Source organism: Zootoca vivipara, chromosome 15 (genome assembly GCF_963506605.1).
Source record: "Zootoca vivipara chromosome 15, rZooViv1.1, whole genome shotgun sequence".
In the NCBI taxonomy this organism is placed as follows: Eukaryota; Metazoa; Chordata; class Lepidosauria; order Squamata; family Lacertidae; genus Zootoca; species Zootoca vivipara.
The window spans coordinates 211,017-236,509 of record NC_083290.1 but is presented as its reverse complement, the minus strand read 5'-3'; the positions used below and the strand labels follow the sequence as shown (position 1 = coordinate 236,509).

The 25,493-nt window shown below is 55.1% G+C and overlaps 1 protein-coding gene across 1 annotated transcript; it reads left to right on the top strand.

Annotated features, from left to right (window-relative positions):
- Window positions 1–1,043: 1,043 nt before the first annotated feature.
- On the top strand, window positions 1,044–24,359 carry PRPF8 (pre-mRNA processing factor 8). The gene is made up of 43 exons (XM_035139484.2): window positions 1,044–1,194; window positions 2,256–2,370; window positions 2,574–2,742; window positions 3,746–3,910; window positions 3,993–4,211; window positions 5,105–5,317; window positions 5,667–5,792; window positions 5,918–6,023; window positions 6,322–6,512; window positions 7,092–7,211; window positions 7,408–7,597; window positions 7,863–7,982; window positions 8,475–8,609; window positions 8,748–8,877; window positions 9,259–9,455; window positions 9,629–9,835; window positions 9,927–10,090; window positions 10,435–10,561; window positions 10,680–10,872; window positions 11,426–11,613; window positions 11,748–11,986; window positions 12,340–12,486; window positions 12,610–12,820; window positions 13,815–13,931; window positions 14,026–14,273; window positions 14,365–14,544; window positions 14,733–14,868; window positions 15,300–15,469; window positions 15,556–15,685; window positions 15,851–15,997; window positions 16,397–16,557; window positions 16,678–16,869; window positions 18,625–18,862; window positions 19,027–19,155; window positions 19,288–19,401; window positions 19,527–19,700; window positions 19,910–20,103; window positions 20,451–20,690; window positions 20,813–20,954; window positions 21,891–22,031; window positions 22,518–22,657; window positions 22,885–23,087; window positions 23,934–24,359. The coding sequence occupies exons 2-43, from the start codon at window positions 2,271–2,273 to the stop codon at window positions 24,086–24,088; spliced, it is 7,008 nt and encodes a 2,335-aa protein (XP_034995375.1). The 5' UTR covers window positions 1,044–1,194; window positions 2,256–2,270; the 3' UTR covers window positions 24,089–24,359.
- The last annotated feature ends 1,134 nt before the right edge of the window (window positions 24,360–25,493 follow it).

The following is a 25,493-nucleotide window of genomic DNA, read 5'->3' as shown; positions in this document are numbered from 1 at the left end:
GGCTCCCCATACATAGATACATTTGAAATATCTTAAATTGAAATTGTTATTATGAGGGAGAATCATTACTATAGTACTATTAAGGCTAATAGTGGCTGCTGTATATTTTAAAAAGTAGTTTAATTAAAAAAATTATAATTACTGCTAAGGTTAATAAGTGCTGCCTATTGTTCTTATAATTTTTTAATTTTAAACGTTTCAAGGGATGAGTCATTACTCTGTTAATAATGGCTGAGATATATGAATATATATAAAAATGTTACTACCTATTCCAACTTAACATTATAATTATACGGGTGAATTCTTACTATTAAGTCAAAACAAAATTAAAAAATTCCTTCCAGCAGCACCTTAAAGACCAACTAAGTTTTTATTTTGGTATGAGCTTTCGTGTGCATGCACACTTCTTTAGATACGCTGGTGTGCATGCACACGAAAGCTCATACCAAAATAAAAACTTAGTTGGTCTTTACGGTGCTGCTGGAAGGAATTTTTTAATTTTGTTTCGACTACGTCAGACCAAGACGGCTACCTACCTGTAACTCTTACTATTAAGGTTCTTAATGGCTGTGTCTGTTACATAAATACAGGCCGGCAGCCATTGAGAACCTCCAGGCAACGCAAATGTTTCTCGTCGCGAGAGCGAATCAGTTGCTCCTTTGACGGTGAGGGAAGATTCCTCTCAGGAATTTCCGGGGGGGGTGCTATATTCGCCACCCCGGCCCTGTTTGACGTATTTATTTCTCCCCGCCCCCTCACCTATTTTCGAGGGGGGGGAGAAGGTGGTTTCTACGTAAATGAAATAATAATAATTGGGGCGCGTAACCGACACGCTCGCGCGCGCCCTTTCTCCCTCCTGCTCTCACTAACCGGAAGTTCTGCGGTGCCTTCCGGAGCGACGGCGGAGAAGATCGGCACCGCCGATTGGATCCATTCCGCGTCCGTCTCCCGCTGCCGACCGTTGATTGGCTTCAACTGCCGTTCGCGCACTCCGCGCTTCGCCACATCCGGTTCCGCGCCGCCGCGCCTGCGCAGTGGCTGCGATCTGCGTCCCGAGGGTGGCGTTGGTGGCGGCCATTAGAGTTTTCCGAGGCGCTCGGAGAGAAGCGGCGGCAGCGAGAGAGAAAGCGGGACCCGGAGCGGAGGCGAGGGGAGAGGAAGAGCCGGGCAGCCCCCCCCTCGCGGAGGGGACAGGTATGCAAAGAGAGTCAGGCCTGGGGGGAAACCGGAGTGACCGATTCGGATTAACGGCTCCACATGCGCCAATCCGGATTAAGGGCCGCACCTCCCCGGGAGAAACGCCCTAAGGGACGTTTTAAATGTGCGTGCAGAATACGGCACGACTAATTTATGCGTGGAGCGAGCGAGCGAGCGTGCGTGTATTTGTATATATGTACAGTATGTATATGTGTGTGTGTGTGTGTGTGTGTGTGTGTGTGTGTATGTATGTTTGTGTGTGTATATATACACACACACACACACACGTACATACATACACATACTGTATATATGTTATCTTTGTGTACACATACACACACTCACACACATATACGTATACTGTATGTATATGTATTCGTACAGCTGATGTAATTCTATTTGTAAGGCACCCACACTCCAGCATAGGAGTCTGCATGCAACTAAGCTTTACTTGGAGGAGACCCCCCAGTGAGTCGTGCCCTTTGGGTCTTTCAGGGGGTCTCATCTGAGTAGGGCTGACCTTAGAGCAGCTCTCTTTCTCTCTCTCTCTCTCACACAAACACAAATTTCTAAACGTTGAAATGTGCCCTCATTTGTTTGCATGTGCCATTTTTGTGGGCGTGTTTTGGATGTGCTTTGATATTTATATTTTAATGAACTTGTGAGGGAGCTGTAGTCCAGCAGCCTCCGAAGGGCACCCAGATGGCTCCTGCTGATCGACCTCATCAGATGGACAGACCAGCGGTGTGATACTGCCTTGGTCTCTTAGCCTGAGGCTTTGCCAGGCCTCCTCCGATGCAAAGTAAAACATGGGAAACACTGGTTTTCTTGTAGTGTCAATCTTCCTGCAGAACATATTCCACAGCTTTGTGAGATATTCTGCTCCCTCATGAAGGATTTCTGGGCTTTTCATGTTTTTCTGTCTCTCCACGGAAGTGGTGTGTTTTGGGGGGTGGGGTGGAGGTAGGACTGTGGGAAGTGCAGTGCAGGAGAATTCACACCCCTTGGAAGGAGGATCACCCACTTCTCTCTCTCCCTGATTTGCTTTCTCTTTCCAGCCCTAACTACTCAACATGGCAGGCGTGTTCCCTTTCCGGGGGCCCTGCCCCCCAATGCCTGCTCCCTTGACCCCCCTGCCTGACTACATGTCTGAAGAAAAGCTGCAGGAAAAAGGTATGGCTGTGGCAGGATGTGTGTTCCTTTCTGAGAGGGAGGGAGGCCTGTCTTTCTTCCGCTTAGGCCCTGGGGGGTTGCCCCCTTGGCCTGAAAGGCATTCGTTGCAAATAGCTCTCCAGGGTTTCAGTAAGGGCACCTTCCCCAACTCTCCCTGGAGAGCGCAAGGATTGATGCTGGGACCTTGCCTGCTCCCCTTCCAGCTCGCAAATGGCAGCAGCTGCAGGCCAAGCGCTATGCCGAGAAGCGAAAGTTTGGTTTTGTGGATGCGCAGAAGGAGGACATGCCGCCAGAGCACGTGCGGAAGATCATCCGGGACCATGGGGACATGACCAACAGGAAGTTCCGACATGACAAGCGGGTCTATTTGGGGTGAGAAGGGGAAATGGCGACCTCGGGCAGTTTGGGGGTGTGGGGTGTTTCTGGCGTTGCTTATGCTGGGGGAACAGCCAGGCCTTTCAAGGGGTGGGAGGCTGAGTTGATTCTGGGAGCTTTTGGCAGAATCCGTTATGCTTTTTACTGGGAGAATCTCCAAGTTAAGAACTTCAAAGAAGCCCTGAACTGAATCGGACAGAAGGCCCAGCAACCTGTTTTCCCACATGTGGAGGCACTGACCTTCTTTGGCTTCTCAAGAACTGGTCCTGAGAGGCAGACTGCCTTTGAATGTGGAGATTTAATTTAGCCATTAGGACTGGCAGCCATTAATAGCTTTATTTATTTCACCCTATTCAGTGGCTGTCTGTTCACTGCAAGTGCTTTACAGCTCTGCCTTGAACTTTCAGTGACCTGGTGTCAGCTGATTGACAGGTGGGCAGCCCTGTCCATCTGTCAGAAGTGGCCAGCAGAGGGTTGGGCACTCCTGGATCTGGCCCTCTAACTTGATCCAATTCCCCCTCCCCAAAGACTTATATTTTGCTTAATTATTAAGCAAGCAAAGCTTAAGGCATTGAAACCGTCTAGGTTGCCAGATGCAGTACATGCAATTGACATCCATTCTCTGTTACCCATTCATGAAACAAACCCTCAGAAAATTAAAAGTACTACAATTTTTTTTCTGGAAAATGTACCTGCAGAGCTTTGTGGTTGTGTGTTGGCTGCTACGAGCAAGTCAGCTAACCCTGATGATAAGAAAGCTGCTGACTACCAGTTGCTGGGAATGGCAGGAAGGGAGATTTGCTCTTGTGCTCACTTCCTGCTTGTGGTCTTGTTCCCTTTGGGGCATCTAGTTGACCACTGTGAGTACAGGATGCTGGACTGGACAGGCTCCCTTTGGCCTGATCCAGCATGGCAGGCCTTTTCTGATGTTTGTTTGACGTTTGTAAGAACTGGCCCAGCCTTTGGAGCCTGTTTTAGCTCTGCTTTTCCTCCCTCTCAGTGCCCTCAAATACATGCCCCACGCAGTCCTGAAGCTCCTGGAGAACATGCCGATGCCCTGGGAGCAGATTCGCGACGTCCCCGTCCTGTACCACATCACGGGGGCCATCTCCTTCGTCAACGAGATCCCGTGGGTGATCGAACCGGTCTACATTGCCCAGTGGGGGTAAGCGAGGTCTCTCATCCAGCTCCAGGGGCTTAGTCTTGCAATGTGCAGCTCAGCCCCTGACCCTCCCGATCTGCTCCAGGTCCATGTGGATCATGATGAGGCGGGAGAAGAGGGACAGGCGGCACTTCAAGCGCATGCGCTTCCCGCCCTTTGACGATGAGGAGCCGCCCCTTGACTACGCTGACAACATCCTGGACGTGGAGCCCCTGGAGGCCATCCAGCTGGAGTTGGATCCCGAGGAGGACGCCCCAGTCCTGGACTGGTTCTATGACCACCAGCCTCTGAAGGACAACCGCAAGTGGGTACCGTCCTGCCTGGGCTCATGGCTAAAGCAGAAAATCCTCTCTGCCAGGGTCTATACAGAAGGCAGGGATGGAGAGAGGGGGGCCAGGTAGAGAGGGAGTCAGCCTTCCTCTGTTGCAGGAGAAGGGGATCTGTATGGACATCAAATTCTGCTACCCCAAACAAGGCAGGGCGACTGGCAGTGATTGAGAAACCCTCAGAAAAGGCAGAAGACCAATTAGGGGGCTTAAAGGCAAGTTGCTAATTTCGGTATCAGTTTCTGTTTATGGAATTTGCATCAAGGCAGCAAGGAGCCCCTCTCCCGATTCTCGTCATCCTTTGTGGTCGCCCATTATTCGCAAACACTCTGAGCCCTCAACATGAGTTTGCCAAATAACCTGGGTCCTAAAAATCTACTTAAAGGCTGAATGTGTCATTACGTACTATCTCCGTCTGGCAACCCTCCACTCTCCTCCCTACCCTTGATTCTGGATCCTAATCCCTTCTTTGATTTTTCTGCTGAAATGTACCAGGATTGTGTTTGTTGAATTATGCTTTTTGTTCCATTGTGTTGGGGGGAGGGGGGAAACACCTCACTAGGGCTTGAAAAAGGTGCAGCTTTCAGCTGGGCCCAGTAGGCACCTTCAGAGCCCTCCTTTGGGGAGCTGTGTGAAACTCAGGACCAGATCTATGCCTTCCCCAGATGTAGGCTTTCCATCAGTTCCAGCTGGGACCCCCTGAGAATATCCTGCTTTTGGTGACTGAAGCATTCCTTGTCTCTGTTGCTAAGCACTGCCAGTTTGACCTGCAAAAATCCCAGGCCTGGTTCTATGTGCAAGGCCTGGTTTCTGCCGTGGGGATAGGAAGGAGAATGGGTTTGAAAGTTGGCTTTCTGCTCTGGGCCTTCAGATACGTCAATGGTTCCACCTACCAGCGCTGGCAGTTCACCCTCCCCATGATGTCCACCCTCTACCGCCTGGCCAATCAGCTCCTCACGGACCTCGTGGACGACAATTACTTCTACCTGTTTGACCTGAAGGCCTTTTTCACCTCCAAGGCCCTCAACATGGCCATCCCAGGGGGGCCCAAGTTTGAGCCCCTGGTCCGAGACATTAACCTGCAGTAAGTGGGAACCTATTTCCCTGGGGGTGGGAGGGAGATTTTCCTGGGTTTTAGGACCCAGGCTGCTTTTGGAAGAAGCCAATTTGGGGCTTACTGCCCTTGGACCTGTTCAGGTGTGTTTTGACGGGACCCAGAGGTGGGGTGCTGAGAACCACTGGGGGACAGTCGCTTGACCTGTGTGGCAGTGAAAGCAGGCTTTGAGTGGAGCAGCTATAGCAGGCTGCTGTTTCCAGGGAGATCTCTCCAAGGCCAGCTTGAGGCAGGCAAGGAGGGGGCGGCCAGGCTTGTTCCCCTGCCACACAGAGCCCTGGAGCTGACCACCCACCTCCCTCCCTTCTGGTCCAAACAGGGACGAGGACTGGAACGAGTTCAATGACATCAACAAGATAATCATCCGGCAGCCCATCCGGACGGAGTACAAGATCGCCTTCCCTTACCTGTACAACAACCTTCCCCACCACGTCCACCTCACCTGGTGAGATTTTGAGGGTGGGTGGGGCTGGGCCAGTTGGGGGGTGAGGACAGGAGGGAGGGAGGGAAGGAAGGAAGGAGGAAGCAGTGGAGGGCACAGCTCTGCCTGACGTCACCTGTTCTGTGCAGGTATCACACCCCAAACGTCGTCTTCATCAAGACAGAGGATCCGGACCTGCCAGCTTTCTACTTCGACCCCCTCATCAACCCCATTTCGCACAGGCACTCTGTGAAGGTGAGCTCATGAATCTAGTGAGGAGGGGGACATTTATTCATTAGCGGGGGGTGTGAGTCCACCCTGCCTCTCTGCCTTGAAAGTGGGCAGAGCAAAGAATGGAAATTTCCTACACACTTGCCCACCCATCTATCCTCCGTCCGGCAAGGAAGAGGCATCACCAGGGCAGAAGGGCCTCAGCTTCCCCACCGCACTTACAAAGGAAGGCAGGCAGGCAGGGCGGCTCACTTAAACAACTCAGTAAATGTTTGCTGGCAGTTTCTAGAGGGTTTGTGTGTGTGCCTGTTTCTCCTTCCAGAGCCAGGAGCCGCTCCCTGATGACGATGAGGAGTTTGAGCTCCCGGAGTTTGTGGAGCCCTTCCTGAAGGAGACACCCCTCTACACCGACAACACAGCCAACGGCATTGCCCTTCTGTGGGCCCCTCGACCCTTCAACCTGCGCTCTGGCAGGACCCGCAGGGCCCTCGACATTCCCCTTGTCAAGAACTGGTAAGGGGGCTCTTAAAGACACATTTCCCAATGGCAGTTTTAGGTAGAGCTGGGAGAGACGCCTGCCTGAAATCCAGCGGAGCGGCTACCAGTCAGTGTAGACAGTACTGAGCTAGGTGGACCAAGGGTCTGACTCAATATAATGCAGCTTCCTGTGTTTCTTTTAGTCCTGCCCAGAGTGGACATGACTAACTTGGGTCCCTTAAATTCAACATGCCTCTGAGCAGAACTTGGTGAGATACAACTGAGGGTGTTTTTTCAGTAGTTCCGTTGTAAATCTACTGGTTGTAAACTTCCTGGAGCTTTCGCTGGAGAAATAAAACATGTTACTTTATCTTATTTTACTTTGTAAGATTTATACACTGCATGATTTTCAAAAACACTCAAAGTGATTTACAGAAAAGGTAAGCAATGAAATAATCATTAAAAAAAATTAACAACAATAGACATTTGAAAAGTTAGGATAACATCCTTTTAAATATCTGGGTAGGCTTCTTTAAATAGAAATGTTTTTAGCAGGTGCCAGCCTGATATCAATAGGCAGGCAGTTCCAACACTTTTTGTCTTGTTAACTCCCAGGTACCGAGAGCATTGCCCCGCTGGGCAGCCCGTCAAAGTCCGCGTCTCTTACCAGAAGCTGCTCAAGTATTACGTCCTGAATGCTCTCAAGCACCGACCCCCCAAGGCCCAGAAGAAGAGGTGAGCGGCCCTCCCTGAAGGGGCGGGAGGGGAGCCCGTAGCTCAGTGCCAAATCATCCGCTTTGCAGGCACGGGGGTCCTTGTTCAAGCCCCACTGGCGTCTTGGGGAGGAGGGAAGGGTGTCAGGCAGGAGGTGATGGGAACTGGGCCTAGTGGACCAGGCAGCTTCCTGCACCTTCCCCTCTCTCCCCTCCAGGTACCTCTTCCGCTCCTTCAAGGCCACAAAGTTCTTCCAGTCGACCAAGCTGGACTGGGTGGAGGTCGGGCTGCAGGTCTGCCGCCAGGGCTACAACATGCTCAACCTCTTGATCCACCGCAAGAACCTCAATTACCTCCACCTGGACTACAACTTCAACCTGAAGCCTGTCAAGACCCTCACCACCAAGGTGCCGGCTCTGTTCTCCAGTCAGTGGGGGACCACAACGCAGCCCCTTCCCAAGTCCCATTCTGGGCACCCATCATCCGTGAAAGGGATTGTGGGTAGCTGCTGCCGGTCAGAGTCGTGGGAAGATGGAGCTGGCCTTCCCTGTCAGCCAGCTCCTGCTCCTAGCCTGATTTGGGGAGGGGGGCTTGACAGCTGCTGCTGCTGGCAGTGCAGTTACTGTTGGGGGCGTTCTGCATAGCACACCTCTCCCTCCTCTTTGTCTGCAGGAGAGGAAGAAGTCCCGCTTTGGCAATGCTTTCCACCTGTGCCGGGAGGTGCTGCGCCTGACCAAGCTGGTGGTGGACAGCCACGTCCAGTACAGGCTGGGCAACGTGGACGCCTTCCAGGTAGGTCATGCCCAGGCCAGCCCCTTTTCTGCTGCCAAGGAGAGCCTTCGGGATCAGTCCAAAGGGGACCCGTAATAGTCCAGCTTCCTGTCTTTGTAGTAGCCAGCCAGCTGCCCCTAAATGGAAGTCCACAAGCAGGATCCGAGCACCAGAGCCCCCTCCCCTCCTGCGTTTTCCAGCCTCCGACTGTGGGGGCAGAGCATGGCCATGCTGGCTAGGAGCCATTGATAGCCATTATCCCCCATGCATTTGTCCAGTCCTCTTTGACAGCCTATCTAGGTTAGCGGCCACCACAGCTGGGCTCAGGGTGGCCCTCAGGGGTCCTCCCCTTCAGGGCATAAGAGGACGCTCAACTAGATATGCCCCCCAGCATGACACTTCAGTTCTGAAGGGAGATGCATGTCCCTTGCAGAGAGGCTGTGGAAGTGCTCCCCCCCCCCATTGTAACATTCTCTCTCTCTAATCCCCGCCCACCCACCCCTCTGCCTGCAGCTTTCAGACGGCCTCCAGTACATCTTTGCCCACGTGGGGCAACTGACGGGGATGTACAGGTACAAGTACAAGCTGATGAGGCAGATCCGGATGTGCAAAGACCTGAAGCACCTCATCTATTACCGCTTCAATACAGTGAGTCCAGCGGGGAGCCTGGATGGGGGGTTGCAGCTGGGCTGGGAGTGGAAGGTGGGGTGGGGGGAGAGGAACGCTGATCTGCTGGGTTCCCCTACCCCACTTTTAAAACAAGCTTTTCTTGCCCCCTCCTCGTAGGGGCCGGTGGGGAAGGGTCCTGGTTGCGGCTTCTGGGCGCCCGGCTGGCGTGTCTGGCTCTTCTTCATGCGAGGCATCACTCCCTTACTGGAGCGCTGGCTGGGCAACCTCCTGGCCAGGCAGTTTGAAGGTGAGCAGATGGGGAGGGAAGGGGGGGGTTAGGTTGCTGTCCATTTTGTGCCGCCTTTCAGCCAAGGAGGCTCCCAAGAAGAAGCAGGTACCAAATAATGCAACTACAAGTGACAGAAATTCAAAGCATTCCAAGAATATTGAAATCCAAATACACCTGTGTTCTTGCTAGAAAGACAAAGAGCATTCCCTGCAAAAATGTTAAGAGATGACAAGGACACTTGAGTAGCATCTCTGCCTTATAAGGTTCTTGGTTCGTCTGGGGTTTCCTGAGCCATCTGGGTGGGAGTCTGCAGAGGTGGTCCCCCCTGCTGCATAGCTGTTTGGCTGGCCTAGTCTCTCCTCCCCTGACCAACCCTTCCTTCCTTCCTTCCTTTCTTAGGCCGTCACTCCAAGGGGGTGGCCAAGACTGTCACCAAGCAGCGTGTGGAGTCCCACTTTGACCTGGAGCTGCGCGCAGCTGTCATGCACGACATTCTGGACATGATGCCCGAGGGGATCAAGCAGAACAAGGCGAGGACCATCCTGCAGCACCTGAGCGAAGCCTGGCGGTGCTGGAAAGCCAACATCCCCTGGAAGGCAAGTCCCTCGTGGCCCCTGGCTGCCCCCCAACCAAATATCCATATAAGACGTTAGGAGCTGCCTTAGGGAGTCTGACCTTGGAGTACATGTATCTTTGACCTTCTGCAGTGTAGTAAAAGTCCTGTCCCACCCAGTGACCTCTGATTCGTCTCCCTCCCTCCCCCTGCCAGGTGCCAGGCCTGCCGACCCCCATTGAGAACATGATCCTGCGCTACGTGAAGGCCAAGGCCGACTGGTGGACCAACACGGCACACTACAACCGCGAGCGCATCCGGCGTGGAGCCACTGTGGACAAGACAGTCTGCAAGAAGAACTTGGGCCGCCTGACACGGCTGTACCTGAAGGCAGAGCAGGAGCGGCAGCACAACTACCTGAAGGTGGGGCCGGGTGGAGTGGGGCGGGGGGCTATGGGGCGGGGCAGCGGAGAGACCCCTGCCTGACTGTGTGCCTGCTGTGCCTTCCCCACAGGACGGCCCCTACATCACTGCAGAGGAGGCAGTGGCTGTCTACACCACCACCGTCCATTGGCTGGAGAGCCGACGCTTCTCTCCCATCCCCTTCCCGCCTCTCTCCTACAAGCATGACACCAAGCTGCTCATCCTGGCCCTGGAGAGGCTCAAGGAGGCCTACAGGTGAGGTGGCCGGCCAGCAGGTGCAACGCGGGAGGTTGGGAGGGCACAGGCCATATTGCACTCTGGCCCAGGGCTGGTGGCTACCAGCCACAACGGCTTTGCATCGCTGCTGAATAGCTGCTGGTGGAAGCTGCAGGAGGGGAGAGGGGGGTCCTGCTTGGGGGCTTCCCTTTGGGGCACCTGCTTGGGGGCCGCTGCGAGAATGGGATGCTGAGCCGGATCCAGCAGCCAGGCTCTCCTCAGGTTCTTGTGGCGGCCTTGGGGAGCCCTGCTTTCTGAGGAATTGTGGCCATTGGGGAATGCCTGCCATTCCATGAAATGTAACTTCCTTCCCTCCCATGCAGTGTGAAGTCTCGGCTGAACCAGTCCCAGCGGGAGGAGCTGGGGCTCATTGAGCAGGCGTACGACAACCCCCACGAGGCCTTGTCCCGCATCAAGCGACACTTGCTGACCCAGCGAGCCTTCAAGGAGGTGAGAGCACCTGCAGGGCCTCGGCATCCCCAGGGTGACGTGTTCCCAGCTGTGGTGTCCTTGGGGTGCTCTTCCCTTGCCCCCTGCTGGCTGACTCCTCTTCCTCCTCTTTGGCCAGGTGGGCATTGAGTTCATGGACCTCTACAGCCACCTTGTCCCGGTCTATGACGTGGAGCCCCTGGAGAAGATCACAGATGCCTACCTGGACCAGTACCTGTGGTACGAGGCCGACAAGAGGCGCCTCTTCCCACCCTGGATCAAGCCGGCAGACACGGAGCCCCCTCCGCTGCTCGTCTACAAGTGGTGCCAGGGTGAGCCCTGTGGGGAGAGAGGGCCTGGGGCAGGGGGCTTCTTGGTTGTGCTGTGTAGGAAGTTGCCTGGTACTGAATCAGGCTGTGGGTCCATCTAGTTCAAGTGGGGGGGGGTGCCTTTCCCAGTCATACCTGTAGATGCCGTCGCAGGTGTTCTTGTCTATGGGAAGCATCCATGGATCCAGCCTTCTGAGCAGCCTCTGCTTAGAGAGAGGATTGGGTGTTTCCTGATTGGGAAGAGGGCTGAGGACAGCCTTGAGCCTATCATATGTCTTTGATATGTCTTTGGCTCAAGGCTGAGGACGGCCTTGAGCCAGGCATATGTCAAGAATGCTTTGATGGTGTTTCCTGCTTGGCAGGGGGTTGGACTGGATGGCCCTTGTGGTCTCTTCCAACTCTATGATTCTATTCCTTGGCTCCAGTTCCTCCAGGAGGGTTTTGAGCAGGGCACGGCTGGCCTCAGAGGTTCCTTTCTTCCCTTCCTTCCTTCCTTAGCAGGATGGAACTGGATTGAGCCGGGCTCCTTCTCTTCCCGCCCTCTCTTCCCTTCCAGGCATCAACAACCTGCAGGATGTGTGGGAGACCATCGAGGGCGAGTGCAACGTCATGCTGGAGTCTCGCTTTGAGAAGATGTACGAAAAAATCGACCTGACGCTCCTCAACAGGCTCCTGCGCCTCATTGTTGACCACAACATCGCTGACTACATGACGGCTAAGAACAACGTGGTCATCAACTACAAGGTGGGGCCTGGGGGCGTCTTCCTCTGGGGGCCCAGGGCCTCCTTCACACAGGCGGAGTCTGAGCTTGGCTGGCTGGCTGGGGCTTGTGCCCCCCGGCTGAGCCCTCTGGCTGACCTATCTCTTTCCTCCCCCAGGACATGAACCACACCAACTCCTACGGCATCATCCGCGGCCTACAGTTTGCCTCCTTCATCGTCCAGTACTACGGCCTGGTGATGGACCTGCTGGTGCTTGGCCTGCATCGCGCCAGTGAGATGGCCGGCCCCCCGCAGATGCCCAATGACTTCCTCAGCTTCCAGGACATTGCCACCGAGGTGGCCCACCCCATCCGCCTCTTCTGCAGATACATTGACCGCATCCACATCTTCTTCAGGTACTGGGGGCTGTGGAGGGAGCAGGAGAAGGAGGGGTGCTCCTGCGGATGGGTGGCTCCAGGAGAAATGCTAATGAGATGAGGAAGGGCCCTCATAGCTGAGTGGCACGGGTCCGGTCCCTAGAGGCGCCTCCAGGGAGGGCTGGGAAAACCTGCCAAAAATCCTGTAGAGATGCTCCCAGCCAGTGTTGGTAAAACTGGATGGGCCTATCCTGGATGGACTGATGCAGCGGCGCAAGGCAACTTCCTACGATCCCATGTCCAGCTTTGCTCCAAAGGGTAATGACTCTTGGTTGTGTCCTGGTGATGTGGAGTTCTGACCCTCCTGACTTTGCCCTCTGATGCTTCCTCAGGTTCACCGCCGACGAGGCTAGGGACCTGATCCAGCGCTACCTGACAGAGCACCCGGACCCCAACAATGAGAACATCGTCGGCTACAACAACAAGAAGTGTTGGCCCCGAGATGCCCGGATGCGGCTGATGAAGCATGACGTCAACCTGTGAGTGGCTGGCTCCGGGGTCAAGAGGATGGGCCGGTTGCCCTCCTGGCTCTGGGCCCAGAAAGTGGGTGGGTTGTGGGGCCTGCCTGGGCCAGGGGATTTACGCCTCTTCCCTCCTGCCAGGGGCCGTGCCGTCTTCTGGGACATCAAGAACCGCCTGCCGCGCTCGGTCACCACGGTGCAGTGGGAGAACAGCTTCGTCTCCGTCTACAGCAAGGACAACCCCAACCTGCTCTTCAACATGTGCGGGTTTGAGTGCCGCATCCTGCCCAAGTGCCGCACGAGCTACGAGGAGTTCACACACAAGGACGGTGTCTGGAATCTGCAGAATGAGGTGGGGGGAGAGGGTGGGCTGTGTTTAGGGATGGGGAATAATCCCCTTTGGCTTCAGAGAGGCCACGGCCAAGTTAGTCCATGGGAGGCGGGGCTTACTTTTGCCTGCTGGTCGATGGAAGTTGCTGCCATTGTGCTTAGCTCCCCCTTTTGGGCTTTGGGGCATCTGGTTTACCACTGAGGACAGACGTTTGGGCAATGAAGGGGGCTCCTTGGCCTAATCCACCTGCTGCAGGCCTCTTCTGATGACTTTCCAAGAGAATTAGACAAATTCACAGACAGGGCTGTGTTCTCCCTCCACTGTTGGAGACAGAAGTGCAGGGAGTGAATCACCAGTGCCGGGAATGCTGCTTGTGGGCTTTCCTTTGAGGGTGCCTAGTTGGTCACAGTGGGTTGGGGGCTACTCTAGAGTAACGACTCCTCACAGCTCTGCATTTTATGCTTTTATTGGTGCAATCTATTTACAGTGCTATATACAGGAGGTCAGTACATCTTATCAGTCTGGCGCAGAACCTCCAAATGGAGATTCCCGCGTCTTTCTCCAGCAAAGTAGCCTGGGAATACTAAATCTCCCTCTGCGCTTTTTACGCAATTCCGGGGTGGCCGGGATCGGTCTTCTTCCCACGGTTTCCCTGCTTCCCCCTTCCGTTCCCAAGCGGCGCCGTGGCTCAGCTATCCTGCCTGAGCCAGGGCTCCTACTTCCTGATTCCCCGCTCGAAATATCCCCCTCCCCGCTTCCACTTCCGCTGGGCGATGAGCTCGTGTTCAAGATGGGAGGGGGCTGTCTATAACTCCTGTCCCTCACACAGTGAGAACAGGATGGTGTGCTAGGTAGAATTAAAGAATTGTAGAGTTGGAAAGGACCCCAAGAACCCTCTAATCTGACCCCAACTTCCAAAGAAGGAGAGTCCACTGTCAGAAAGTTCTTCCTGAGGTTTGGCCTGATCCAGCACTGCAGAGCCCTCCTAAAGTCCTTGCTCTGGCTACTCTTTCAGGTGACCAAGGAGCGGACGGCTCAGTGCTTCCTGCGGGTGGACGACGAATCCATGCAGAGGTTCCACAACCGGGTCCGGCAGATCCTGATGGCCTCCGGCTCCACCACCTTCACAAAGGTCAGGAGAGGGGCAGGTCTTTGGGCCTGGGGTGTGTTTGTGTGCTCTCGGTGCAGAGTCTCTGAGGCCTGGCTCTCCCCTCTCTGCTTCTCAGATCGTGAACAAGTGGAACACAGCCCTGATTGGGCTGATGACCTACTTCCGGGAGGCCGTGGTGAACACCCAGGAGCTGCTGGACCTGCTGGTGAAGTGCGAGAACAAGATCCAGACTCGGATCAAGATTGGCCTGAACTCCAAGATGCCCAGCCGCTTTCCGCCGGTCGTCTTCTACACCCCCAAGGAGCTGGGGGGCCTGGGGATGCTGTCCATGGGGCATGTCCTCATCCCCCAGTCTGACCTCAGGTGAGCTGGGAGGAGGGAGGTCGTGTGGGAGCGGAAAGACCTTCCGGCAGGGACTTCTCTCCACCCACACCTTCTCTCCTCTTCCCTGCAGGTGGTCCAAGCAGACGGACGTGGGCATCACCCACTTCCGCTCAGGGATGAGCCACGAGGAGGACCAGCTGATCCCTAACTTGTACCGCTACATCCAGCCATGGGAGAGCGAGTTCATTGACTCCCAGCGGGTGTGGGCCGAGTACGCCCTCAAGAGGCAGGAGGCCATCGCTCAGAACAGGTGCGCTTGAGAGGCAGGAGAGCACCTTCTCCTCCTCCTCCTCCTCCTCCTCCTCCTCCTCCTCCTCCTCCTCCTCCTCCTCCTCCTCCTCCTCCTCCTCCTCCTCCTCCCTCCCTCCCTCCCTGGTGGGGCAGGAGAAAGAAAGTGAGGAGCCAGCTGCAGCCTTGTCTCTCCCCTCTCCTTCCCAGGCGTCTGACTCTGGAGGATTTGGAGGACTCATGGGACAGGGGCATCCCTCGCATCAACACCCTCTTCCAGAAGGACCGCCACACCCTGGCCTACGACAAGGGCTGGAGGGTCAGGACGGATTTCAAGCAGTACCAGGTAGGAGGGTCCCTGGCTTCCCTAAACCCGTCCCCAGGGCTCTCTCGCCCTGTCCTGTAAAAAGCATCGTTCAGAAGAGCGGCCTGCACAACCCAAACAAGGACGGTGGTAACACATTAACATTCAGGAACCATTAATTGTACATTTGTTCAAAATGCAATTGAAATTACAAAGCTTAATTAATTGAACAAAACTGATGAGTGTCATCTGTTGAGCCCAGCTTTTCAGAGCCTGGCAGTTATTTTCACCTGCAGCAGGGAACTCCCCTGCCTGCCCCACTGGGCTAGGTGCGGACTGGGGGCCCATGACCAAGCCTTCCCTCTTTCTCTTACAAGGGCTGGTGGCTTGGCAAGCAACAAAACCTCTCCCCCCAACTGCCCTCTGCTCTTGTCCCCCCTCCTTCTCTAACGTTCTCCCTCTGCCCCTTCCAGGTCCTGAAGCAGAACCCGTTCTGGTGGACCCACCAGCGCCATGACGGGAAGCTCTGGAACCTGAACAACTACCGCACAGACATGATCCAGGCCCTGGGCGGGGTGGAGGGCATCCTGGAGCACACCCTCTTCAAGGGCACCTACTTCCCAACCTGGGAGGGTCTCTTTTGGTAAGGAGGATCTGGCGTTGGGAAGAGAGAGGTCAGAAGACCCTTGCGCGACTCCAGGCCTCACCATGCCTGTGTTTTGCTTCTAGGGAAAAGGCTTCCGGCTTTGAGGAATCCATGAAGTGGAAGAAGCTGACCAACGCCCAGCGCTCAGGTCTCAACCAGATCCCTAACCGAAGGTTCACCCTCTGGTGGTCTCCCACCATCAACAGGGCCAACGTGAGTCTCCTACTGGCTGTGGGTGGGTGGGTGGGGGCTGCTCCCGAGTCATCTCTTGGTGGGGACATCAACTCTGTCTCTCCTCTGCACCCTCCAGTTTTCCACTTCTGAGGTTTTGTGGCACTTCCCCCCCCCTTTCCTGAACGTCTGCCCTTCTCCTTGCAGGTATATGTGGGCTTCCAGGTGCAGCTGGACCTGACAGGCATCTTCATGCACGGCAAGATCCCCACGCTGAAGATCTCCCTCATCCAGATCTTCCGGGCCCATTTGTGGCAGAAGATCCATGAGAGCATCGTCATGGACTTGTGCCAGGTAAGGGGGAGGCCAAGCGGAGCAGAGGGAGTAGCTGGATGCTTAGTCTCTGGCCTTGGTCAGTCTAGCTCAGGGTTGCCCCTCTGACTGGCAGCAGCATCTCTCTCGGGTTGCAGGCTAGTGGATTTTCACCACCACCACCCCCTCCTGCTCTGCCCCCCGAAGGAAAATGGGAAGGCACCAAATTGGGGGGGTTGAGGCTGTAAGAGGGTTTGTTTAGTGAGCCCGGTGACTTTCCCATGTAAAAACCTTCCTCGGCACAGTGAACGAGTCTCTAGGCTTTGCAGAAACCTCTGGGGGAGACAGGACTCAGGGGGATCCCTCTGTTGCCACTGCCTTATTGGGGGAGTGGTGGTGACTTCTGGGCACACAGGGCTGTTCTGACCCACTTCTCCCCAGGTGTTTGACCAAGAGCTGGACGCCCTGGAGATTGAGACGGTGCAGAAGGAGACGATCCACCCCAGGAAGTCCTACAAGATGAACTCCTCCTGCGCAGACATCCTCCTCTTTGCTTCCTACAAGTGGAACGTCTCCCGTCCCTCCCTGTTGGCAGACTCCAAGTGAGTCCGCCGGCTTCTTCCCACTGAGGGCAAATGGGGATGGAGGGGAGGGGGAGGAGAAGGACCCCCCCCCCTGGGCTTGTCGAGTGCCATGCCAACGGCTGCCTGCTTCCTGCCCAGGGATGTGATGGACAGCACCACCACCCAGAAGTACTGGATCGACATCCAATTGCGCTGGGGCGACTACGACTCCCACGACATTGAGCGTTACGCCCGGGCAAAGTTCCTGGACTACACCACGGACAACATGAGCATCTACCCGTCTCCCACCGGTGTCCTCATCGCCATCGACCTGGCCTACAACCTGCATAGGTGAGGGGGTGGGAGGGTGTTTTCCAGGGGGTGCAAAGTAGGTTGGGGTCCCGGCAGGAACCTAAGAAGAGACGGGTCCCGTCTAATCTCCTTTGGGAGAAAGGGGGAAACACAGGGTAGCCCAGGTGGGTTGGCAGGGAATCTCCCTGTAAAGTGGACATGCAGAATGGCTGGCTTAAAAGCAATTGTGCCAAGCGTGAGGGAGCTGGGGAACCCTGTCAAAAGAAAACGCATCACCTCGTACATAAACACCATGAAACCCCACACAGCCTTCTTATCCGGCCGCGGGATCCCAGTGCTTTCATCCAGTGCTTTACCAGCTGCACTGGCTCCCGGTGGAGTACAGGATCAGGTTTAAGGTGCTGGTTTTGACCTTTAAAGCCCTATGCGACTTGGGACCCTCGTACCTACGGGACCGCCTCTCCTGGTATGCCCCGCGGAGGACCTTAAGGTCCACAAACAACAATACTCTGGAGATCCCGAGCCATAAGGTGGCTAGATTGGCCTCTACTAGAGCCAGGGCCTTTTCAGTATTGGCCCCCAACTTGGTGGAACACTCTTTCCCAGGAGACCAGGGCCCTGCGGGATTTGTCATCTTTCCGCAGGGCCTGCAAGACAGAGCTGTTCCGCCTGGCCTTTGGGTTAGACTCAGCCTGACCCCTGTGTTTTCCTCCCTCATGGCTTGGATTTATGGACTACTTGAAATGAGGCTGCATTTTAAATTTTAATACTGTATTTTAATTAATTGTTTTTATGTTTTATTGTGGTTTTGCCGCCCTGAGCCCGGTTTTTGACTGGGGAGGGCGGGGTATAAATAAATTATTATTATTATTATTATTATTATTATTATTATTATTATTATTATTAGAAGTTCACAACTTGCCCAAATGAATCAAACTCCTGAGCGAACCCTGCTTCAGTCAACAGTGGGTGGCACTCAGATCAGGAAAAGCTCATTGAGTAGCCATAGTCCTCAAAGACTTGAAATTATTATTTATTATTATTATTATTATATTTTATTTATACCCCACCCATCCGGCTGGGTTTCCCCAGACACTCTAGGCGGCTTACAGCATATATAAAACATAGTAAAATATCAAACACTAAAAGACACAACAGTGCTAAAAGACAAAGGAGGCGGATTCATTTTCGCTAAAGATGGCAAAACTAAACTGACAGTCGGCTTCATATATGCTCCTTTGGGAGAAAGGGCAGGATAGAAGTTTAGATAAAGCAAAAATAAACAGCCCAGCACCTTGATGCCCTAGTGAGAATCTCACAAAGAAGGTCTGAGCATGTCAGCACCTTGTCCTCCAGCGACCGGGATTCGGAAGCAGACCTCCTCCAGCAGCGGAGGGAGCCTCTTGCCTCCAGCAGTCAGTGGTAGCCTTGTCCCCTTCCGTGAATTTGGGCAATCCTTTAGCAGAAGAGCCTGGCTGCTGGATCAGGCCCATCTCCTCCATCTTGGCACAATAGCCAGCCAGATGCTATCATTGGAAGCCCAGGGGCAACAGCATGCTCCTTCCTTGCGATTCCCTTCAGCTGGTGTTACTCAGAGGTTGCCTGTAGCCCACCCATTGGCTTCTCCGTCTGGGGCTACCAAAAAGCAGATAAGCAAGCCAACCACACCAGACCCCGAGCTTGCTTTGGTCCACAGAATGAGTCCCCATATAGGTGTCTGCCCCCACCCTGGAGGAACGGGAGGGGCTGGCTCTGACCTGTGACCCTGACCTTCCTCCTGCTTGGCTTCCCCAGCGCCTACGGGAACTGGTTCCCCGGGAGCAAGCCCCTGATCCAGCAGGCCATGGCTAAGATCATGAAGGCCAACCCAGCTCTGTACGTCCTGCGGGAGCGGATCCGGAAGGGGCTGCAGCTCTACTCCTCCGAGCCCACCGAGCCCTACCTGTCCTCCCAGAACTACGGGGAGCTCTTCTCCAACCAGATCATCTGGTTTGTCGACGACACCAACGTCTACAGGGTCACCATCCACAAAGTGAGAGCCACTGCCGACCCTGCGGGGTGGGAAGGAAGGAGGCAGCCTATCCGTGGCCTGAGAGGTCTCCCAGTGCTGCTGTGACCTGCCTTGACCCGGCTGGGGGGAGGGGGGAGGGCAGCGGAGTGTCTAGAGACTCAAGGGCTTGTTCTTTCCCCTTCCAGACCTTTGAAGGGAACCTGACGACCAAGCCCATCAACGGGGCCATCTTCATCTTCAACCCCCGGACGGGGCAGCTCTTCCTGAAGATCATCCACACCTCCGTGTGGGCAGGGCAGAAGCGGTTGGGCCAGGTGAGGAGGCGGGGCCTGGGCCAGCTCCACGGCCGCCTGTGCATGTGCCTGTGGCCTGGCTGCTTTGGCGCCAGAGCTGGTTCTTTACTCAGCACCTTCTCTCTCTTTTCTCCCTCCCCATCCCTTTTCCAGCTGGCCAAGTGGAAGACGGCTGAGGAAGTGGCGGCCCTGATCCGCTCCCTGCCCGTTGAGGAGCAGCCAAAGCAGATCATCGTCACTCGGAAGGGCATGTTGGACCCTCTGGAGGTGGGCTGGGGTCTTTGTCTTGGGACGGGGGGGTGACTCCCTTGGCTCTCCTCCAGGTGGCGCTGGAGACCTCTGGCCCCACCCTGCTCTCCTGACCTGCCTCTCTTCTCTCTCCCTCCTCCCAGGTGCACTTGCTGGATTTCCCCAACATCGTCATCAAAGGCTCAGAGCTCCAGTTGCCCTTCCAGGCCTGCCTGAAAGTGGAGAAGTTCGGGGACCTCATCCTGAAGGCTACAGAGCCCCAGATGGTGCTCTTCAACCTCTACGATGACTGGCTGAAGACCATTTCCTCCTACACGGTGAGGCTGGGGTGGGAGAGCCACTCCAGCAGAAGCTGGCGTCTGCCAGGGGCTTGGAGCATGGCGGCACCCCCTCTGGCCTCTGGCTGAGCTCTGGAGGCTTCCCAGGGAAGGAGTCCCTCCCCAGCAAGATCCAGCCCCAGATGCCCACCCTTTGGGACGCACTTGCATGCCTTTTCACCCGTCTCTCTCTCTCTCTCTCTCTGCAGGCCTTCTCCCGCCTGATCCTCATCCTCCGGGCTCTGCACGTGAACAACGACCGGGCCAAGGTCATCCTGAAGCCAGACAAGACCACCATCACGGAGCCTCACCACATCTGGCCCACCCTGACGGACGAGGAGTGGATCAAAGTGGAGGTGCAGCTGAAGGACTTGATCTTGGCCGACTATGGGAAGAAAAACAAGTAAGAGGCTCCCTAGTCTTTTTCAGCCCAAGGGACACGTTCCCTTTTGGGGGGGGGGCAAGCACACACCTCTCGTGGAGGGGCAGGGGCACACGAGGAATGGCGGCAGAAGATTTGCGCAGGGTCCATGTCGGTTCCTGTGGAGAGAGGCAGTCCTTGAGGTATTCCACTCTCTGGGCCTCCCTGAGCTGACCCCCTTCTCCCTCATCTTGGCACCAGCCACGGTTTTTAAGAAGGGGAGGGAGGGAGGGAGGTTTGTCCTGCTGCCTTAGCAGGTGCCAGGGTAGGAGAGTGTCTCCAGGCCTCTGGCTGCCCGATCTCACCTTTCCTGGCTTCTCTCTCGCCAGCGTGAACGTGGCCTCCTTGACACAGTCGGAGATCCGGGACATCATCCTGGGCATGGAGATCTCTGCCCCTTCGCAGCAGCGCCAGCAGATCGCCGAGATCGAGAAGCAGACCAAGGAGCAGTCGCAGCTGACGGCCACCCAGACACGGACCGTCAACAAGCACGGCGATGAGATCATCACCTCCACCACCAGCAACTATGAGACCCAGACCTTCTCCTCCAAGACAGAGTGGCGCGTCAGGTGGGCAGCCAAGGGGCTGGCGGTGGCAGAAGCAGCAGCTGTGGCCTTGGGGTGTGTGAGGGGGGGCGTGCCTGGCTCCTCCAGTAACCCCCTTCCTCTTCCTCCTCGTCTCCCCCAAACAGGGCCATCTCCGCTGCCAACCTCCACCTGCGGACAAACCACATCTACGTCTCTTCGGACGACATCAAGGAGACGGGCTACACTTACATCCTTCCCAAGAATGTCCTGAAAAAGTTCATCTGCATATCGGACCTGCGTGCTCAGGTGCCCTGGCTGGTGGTGGTGAAGGCGGGGGGGGGGATGGTTGAGGGAGTCACGGACTTGGGCCCTTGGGGGAGGGTCTTTGCTCTCTCTCTCTCTCTCTCTCTCTCTCTCTCTCTCTCTCTCTCTCTCTCTCTCTCTCTCTCTCTCTCTCTCTCTCTCTCTCTCTGTGCCCCATGGCTCTTTTCCCCTCCTCCCAACTAACTAGCTGGCTGCGTTCTTGCCCATAATCTCTTCCCCTCCTGATCTCACTGATCTCTGCTGCCAGTATTATTCCTCGGCAAATATGTTTTAAATGCTAGGAATTTTCTCTTTGGGGATTGGGAAGAGTCCAGAATAACACAAAGCCAGCCAGTAAAATTGTGTGTAACAAAGACAAATAGTTAATTAGAGAGGGGCGGAGGCTTTATAACTAGGCCAGAAGTTGGTCATAAAATTGACACAATTTCCAGTTGTCTCTTTTCCTCATGAAAACTAACACTCCAGAACATCACAACTGTTCTTCCCAGGGTGTTTTGTGTACAATGTCAGTGCAACGTAGACTGCACGGCTCTGATGTTTTTGTCATTTACTGTGAAGCTTTGCTGCCCCCTGAATTCCAGCTCAACCTTCTCTACCCCTTGGGTTATCTTGCTGTCATTGTGGGGATCATCTGCAGGCCTCCGGATGATGCTGGGCTCCAACTCTCACCAGGGGTGATGATGATGATGATGGGAGTTGCAAGTCAGCAACCTCTGGAGGACCAGCCCTTCCCCCGCCTGTTTCACTGGATCTGATTTTTTTCCTTCGTGTGCCCTGAACCCTCATTCCCTTCCTGTTCACTGACCTCTTTCATTCTACTTGGTTCTGTGGGGCTTCCTGGGCCTTTCGCCTCCCGGGGGCTGCTTTGCCAAAGCCTCTCGCCAAGACCGGTGTGCCTTTTCTCCCCCCCCCTCCCAGATTGCAGGATACCTGTATGGGGTGAGCCCCCCAGATAACCCCCAGGTGAAGGAAATCCGATGCATCGTGATGGTGCCTCAGTGGGGCACTCACCAGACTGTCCACCTTCCTGGCCAGCTGCCCCAACACGAGTACCTCAAGGTGCGTCTGGCGTGGGCACCCCAAACATGGCAGGGGAGGCGGCTCTGGGTGTCTCTTGGGTCTTGATGATGGGCCTTTATCTTGTGCCTCTGGGGGAGGAAGTCAGGAGTGGTTAATGCAGTAGCAACACAGTTCTATCCTTGAATTTTTGAATTATTCCAAGGTGATTTAGGAACATCTGTTTATTTTAAATCCTGAAACCAGAGACCTTTTTGCCCAGCTAAGAAAGCTGCTTGAAATAATAAGGTCTGTGGTCTTTTTTAGAAAACACAGACCATGGGTGTTAGTTGCATCCCAACAGGGATTTGCTGCTCCTTCTTGCCACCATCTTTGTGCTGCTTCTGTTCACCCACCAGTGGAGGGGGCTGGAGGGGGCAGACTCGCTCTGTCCATTAGCCAACGGCGCCCCACGCCCCCATTTGGGAAGCCTCCCCCTGCCGTCAGTCCTGGAAGGAGTCAGCGATGACGTTTCTCTCACTTTTTCAGGAGATGGAGCCCCTAGGGTGGATCCACACACAGCCAAATGAGTCGCCCCAGCTCTCCCCACAGGACGTCACGACCCATGCCAAAGTCATGGCTGAGAACCCCTCTTGGGATGGCGAAAAGACCATCATCATCACCTGCAGGTGAGTCCCAAAAGCAGGAGAGGCTGTTGGGCCCTGCTTGGAGGCTGGAGCAATCACTATCGCACCCCCCACACACACACACACCCCGCACCTGGGCAGTGTGCTTGGGCGTTCGGCGTCTTTGATCCCCTGGAGGGCACAGATGGGAACTGAGCTCTGCTGGGGAGGGGGGCAGAACAGAACTTGCCCTGTTCCTTGTCCTCACCCCGGGTTTCTCTCCCGCCCAGCTTCACCCCCGGCTCCTGCACCTTGACGGCCTACAAGCTGACCCCCAGTGGCTACGAGTGGGGCAGGCAGAACACCGACAAAGGGAACAACCCCAAGGGCTACCTGCCCTCTCACTACGAGAGGGTGCAGATGCTGCTCTCCGACCGCTTCTTGGGCTTCTTCATGGTGCCAGCGCAAGGCTCTTGGAACTACAACTTCATGGGTGAGTTGAGGCGGAGGGGTTTCTGCTGCAGTGGCCCATCCCAGAATCGGCCTCTTCCTCTTCTCTCCAAGCTGACGGGCCTGTGACCTAGAAGCAGCTCTTCTCTCCGGTCAAGACCCACCTCCTTCCCTCCTCAGGATCTTTCCCCCCAGGCTGATCCAGTCCCCTTAAGCGCATGCTCAGCTCTGAGCTTTTGTGTTGCCCACAGCTTGTTCTGGTGGCAGAGATGAGGCTGCTGAGAAAACCAGCCAGCTGTGCCCACCACCCCACCTGCGCCTTCGCTTCCTGCCAGGCAGGATGTAGCCGTTCTGCTCAGAAAGGAAACGGAGGGGAGGGGGGCAGCCTTACTTCTGAGATCTGTGGCACTTGATATGTTTTTGGACTCCCTGCTCCCACCAGCCCTGGCTGCTGGGTGTCCATAAAGCATCTGGAGATGCCACAGAACTCCCCAGCACATGTCGGCCTAGCCTCAGGCCCACCTTGAAGTTTTCTCACCATCCATTCCTGGCACCAAAGCAGGAGCCATTGAAGCTGAATGTCGGAAGATTCGGGGCAGGTAAAAGGAAGGACTTCATGCAGCGCAAACTGTGGAACTCACCCCCACAGGAGGCCGGGGTGGCCCCCCACTTGGGTGGCTTTAAAAGAGGATTAGAGAGGACAATCAAGGAAGTGGGGGGTGGGGGCTATCGATGGCTATGAGCCACAGTGGCTGTGCTCTGCCTCCCAATACCAGCTGCTGGAAACCCCAGGTTGCTCTTCTGTTCGAATCCTGCTTGCCATGTGGAAAGAGGAGGCTGGACCAGTTGGGACTGATGGTGGCGGTGTTTTGCCCCCCCCCTTTTGCAGGTGTCCGTCACGATCCCAACATGAAGTATGAGCTGCAGTTGGCGAACCCCAAAGAGTTCTACCACGAGGTCCACCGCCCCTCTCACTTCCTCAACTTCGCCCTCCTGCAGGAAGGGGAGGTGTACTCTGCCGACCGAGAGGACCTCTACTCCTAGGCCCAGGGTGTCCGAAGGAACCAGGTGCCCGCTGGCCAAGACAGAGAACTGTTGACATTCAACAGTGCCTGCCATGTTTTACCTTCTCCCCTCTCTCACCTGCGAGTTAATGTTCAGCATCTCCCTCCCCCGCCCCTTTTAAGATTTCTGAGTCAAGTCACTTTACAACACTTGTGTAAAGTGTGTGTATTGGCTGGTATGTGTGTGTGTATAGTGCCTGCTTCTGAGTGTAGTTCCACGGTTGTTTAATAAAAATTTTGTATAAATGGGAGCTTTGTGTGGTCTCTTGAATGGATATCTCAGCAGCAGAGGATGTTGTTAATTACATTTGTATTCTGCCCTATACCTGTAGATCCAGAACAGTTCACAACATACAAATTACAATATAAAAACACAAATGCACAATAAAAACAAAGAGCTCAATAGCCTCCCCGCTTCCACAAGGGGGTTGGCAGAAATGTAAGTCACATCCCATTGCCAGAAAAGTTTTCAAGGAGGTTAAATGAAGCCCTAATTTCTGTGATGGTGTTACATGCAGGAGGCCCCAAAGTCAGTCTCTGTGTGGCATCTCCCGGTAGGGCTTTGAGAGACCGTCCCTCTGGCCCACCTGAAACCCTCGAGAGCCACTGCCAGCCAGTGTTGGCAGTACTGAGCTAAGTCGCTCAGTGACTGGTTCCTTTATATACAGAGTGGCCGAGGCTCGGCATTGGGGCTCTGGTAGGCAGAAGGTTCAATCCCCAACAGCAACTCCACTTGAAAGCCTCCTGATACGAAAGGCTCCTCTAGAGAGCTGCTGCCAGTCAGAGCAGGTAGTACAGGGTTAGATGGTCGAAGAGTGCTGTTGCCACACAGAAACTTCTTCTAGGTCCTTTGCTCAGGGCTGCCCATAAGCCACCTGCTGCCCAGACCCTCCCCTGGGCAATGAAACTGGCTGCAAGCCAAGACCCGAAGGCAGCCGCCACCACCACCAGTTTCTGGAAGCTGCAATCGGGAATAATGTGGCTGCTGCTGAGTTCTGCTTGCAAGCTTCCCTTTGGCAGCTGTGGGAAACAGAACACTGGGTGAGGGAGGTGGGCCTCATCCGGGCTTTTTGCCTTCTGAAACACTGGTGGGCCTCCTACCCTTAACTGCCACCAGTTGGACAAGCTTGCCAGGAAATGGCCAGCAGTGCAGTGCAATGGTTAGAGTGTCAGGCAAGGGCCTGAGCGAAGGGCATTGGAAAGCCCTGCGGAGCCGTCAACTCCTCGGAGGGAAAGGTTGCGGACACCCCACGGCATTTCTGCCGCCGATGCGGACGGCGTTATTCTGGCACCACCAGAAAAATTACGCGCTGCTTTTCCCTCGAAGGAAAAAAGCACCCCCAGAGCAGCACCCTTGGGTGCTTCTCCCTCCCTCGGCTCAGCAG

Excerpts from the sequence above, each read along its gene's own strand:
- PRPF8 (XM_035139484.2), top strand. The coding sequence starts at position 2,271 with ATGGCAGGCGTGTTCCCTTTCCGGGGGCCCTGCCCCCCAATGCCTGCT. Across the intron at positions 4,212-5,104 it reads CCTCTGAAGGACAACCGCAA|ATACGTCAATGGTTCCACCT; the intron begins GTGGGTACCGTC and ends CTGGGCCTTCAG. Across the intron at positions 10,562-10,679 it reads CCCAGCGAGCCTTCAAGGAG|GTGGGCATTGAGTTCATGGA; the intron begins GTGAGAGCACCT and ends CTCTTTGGCCAG.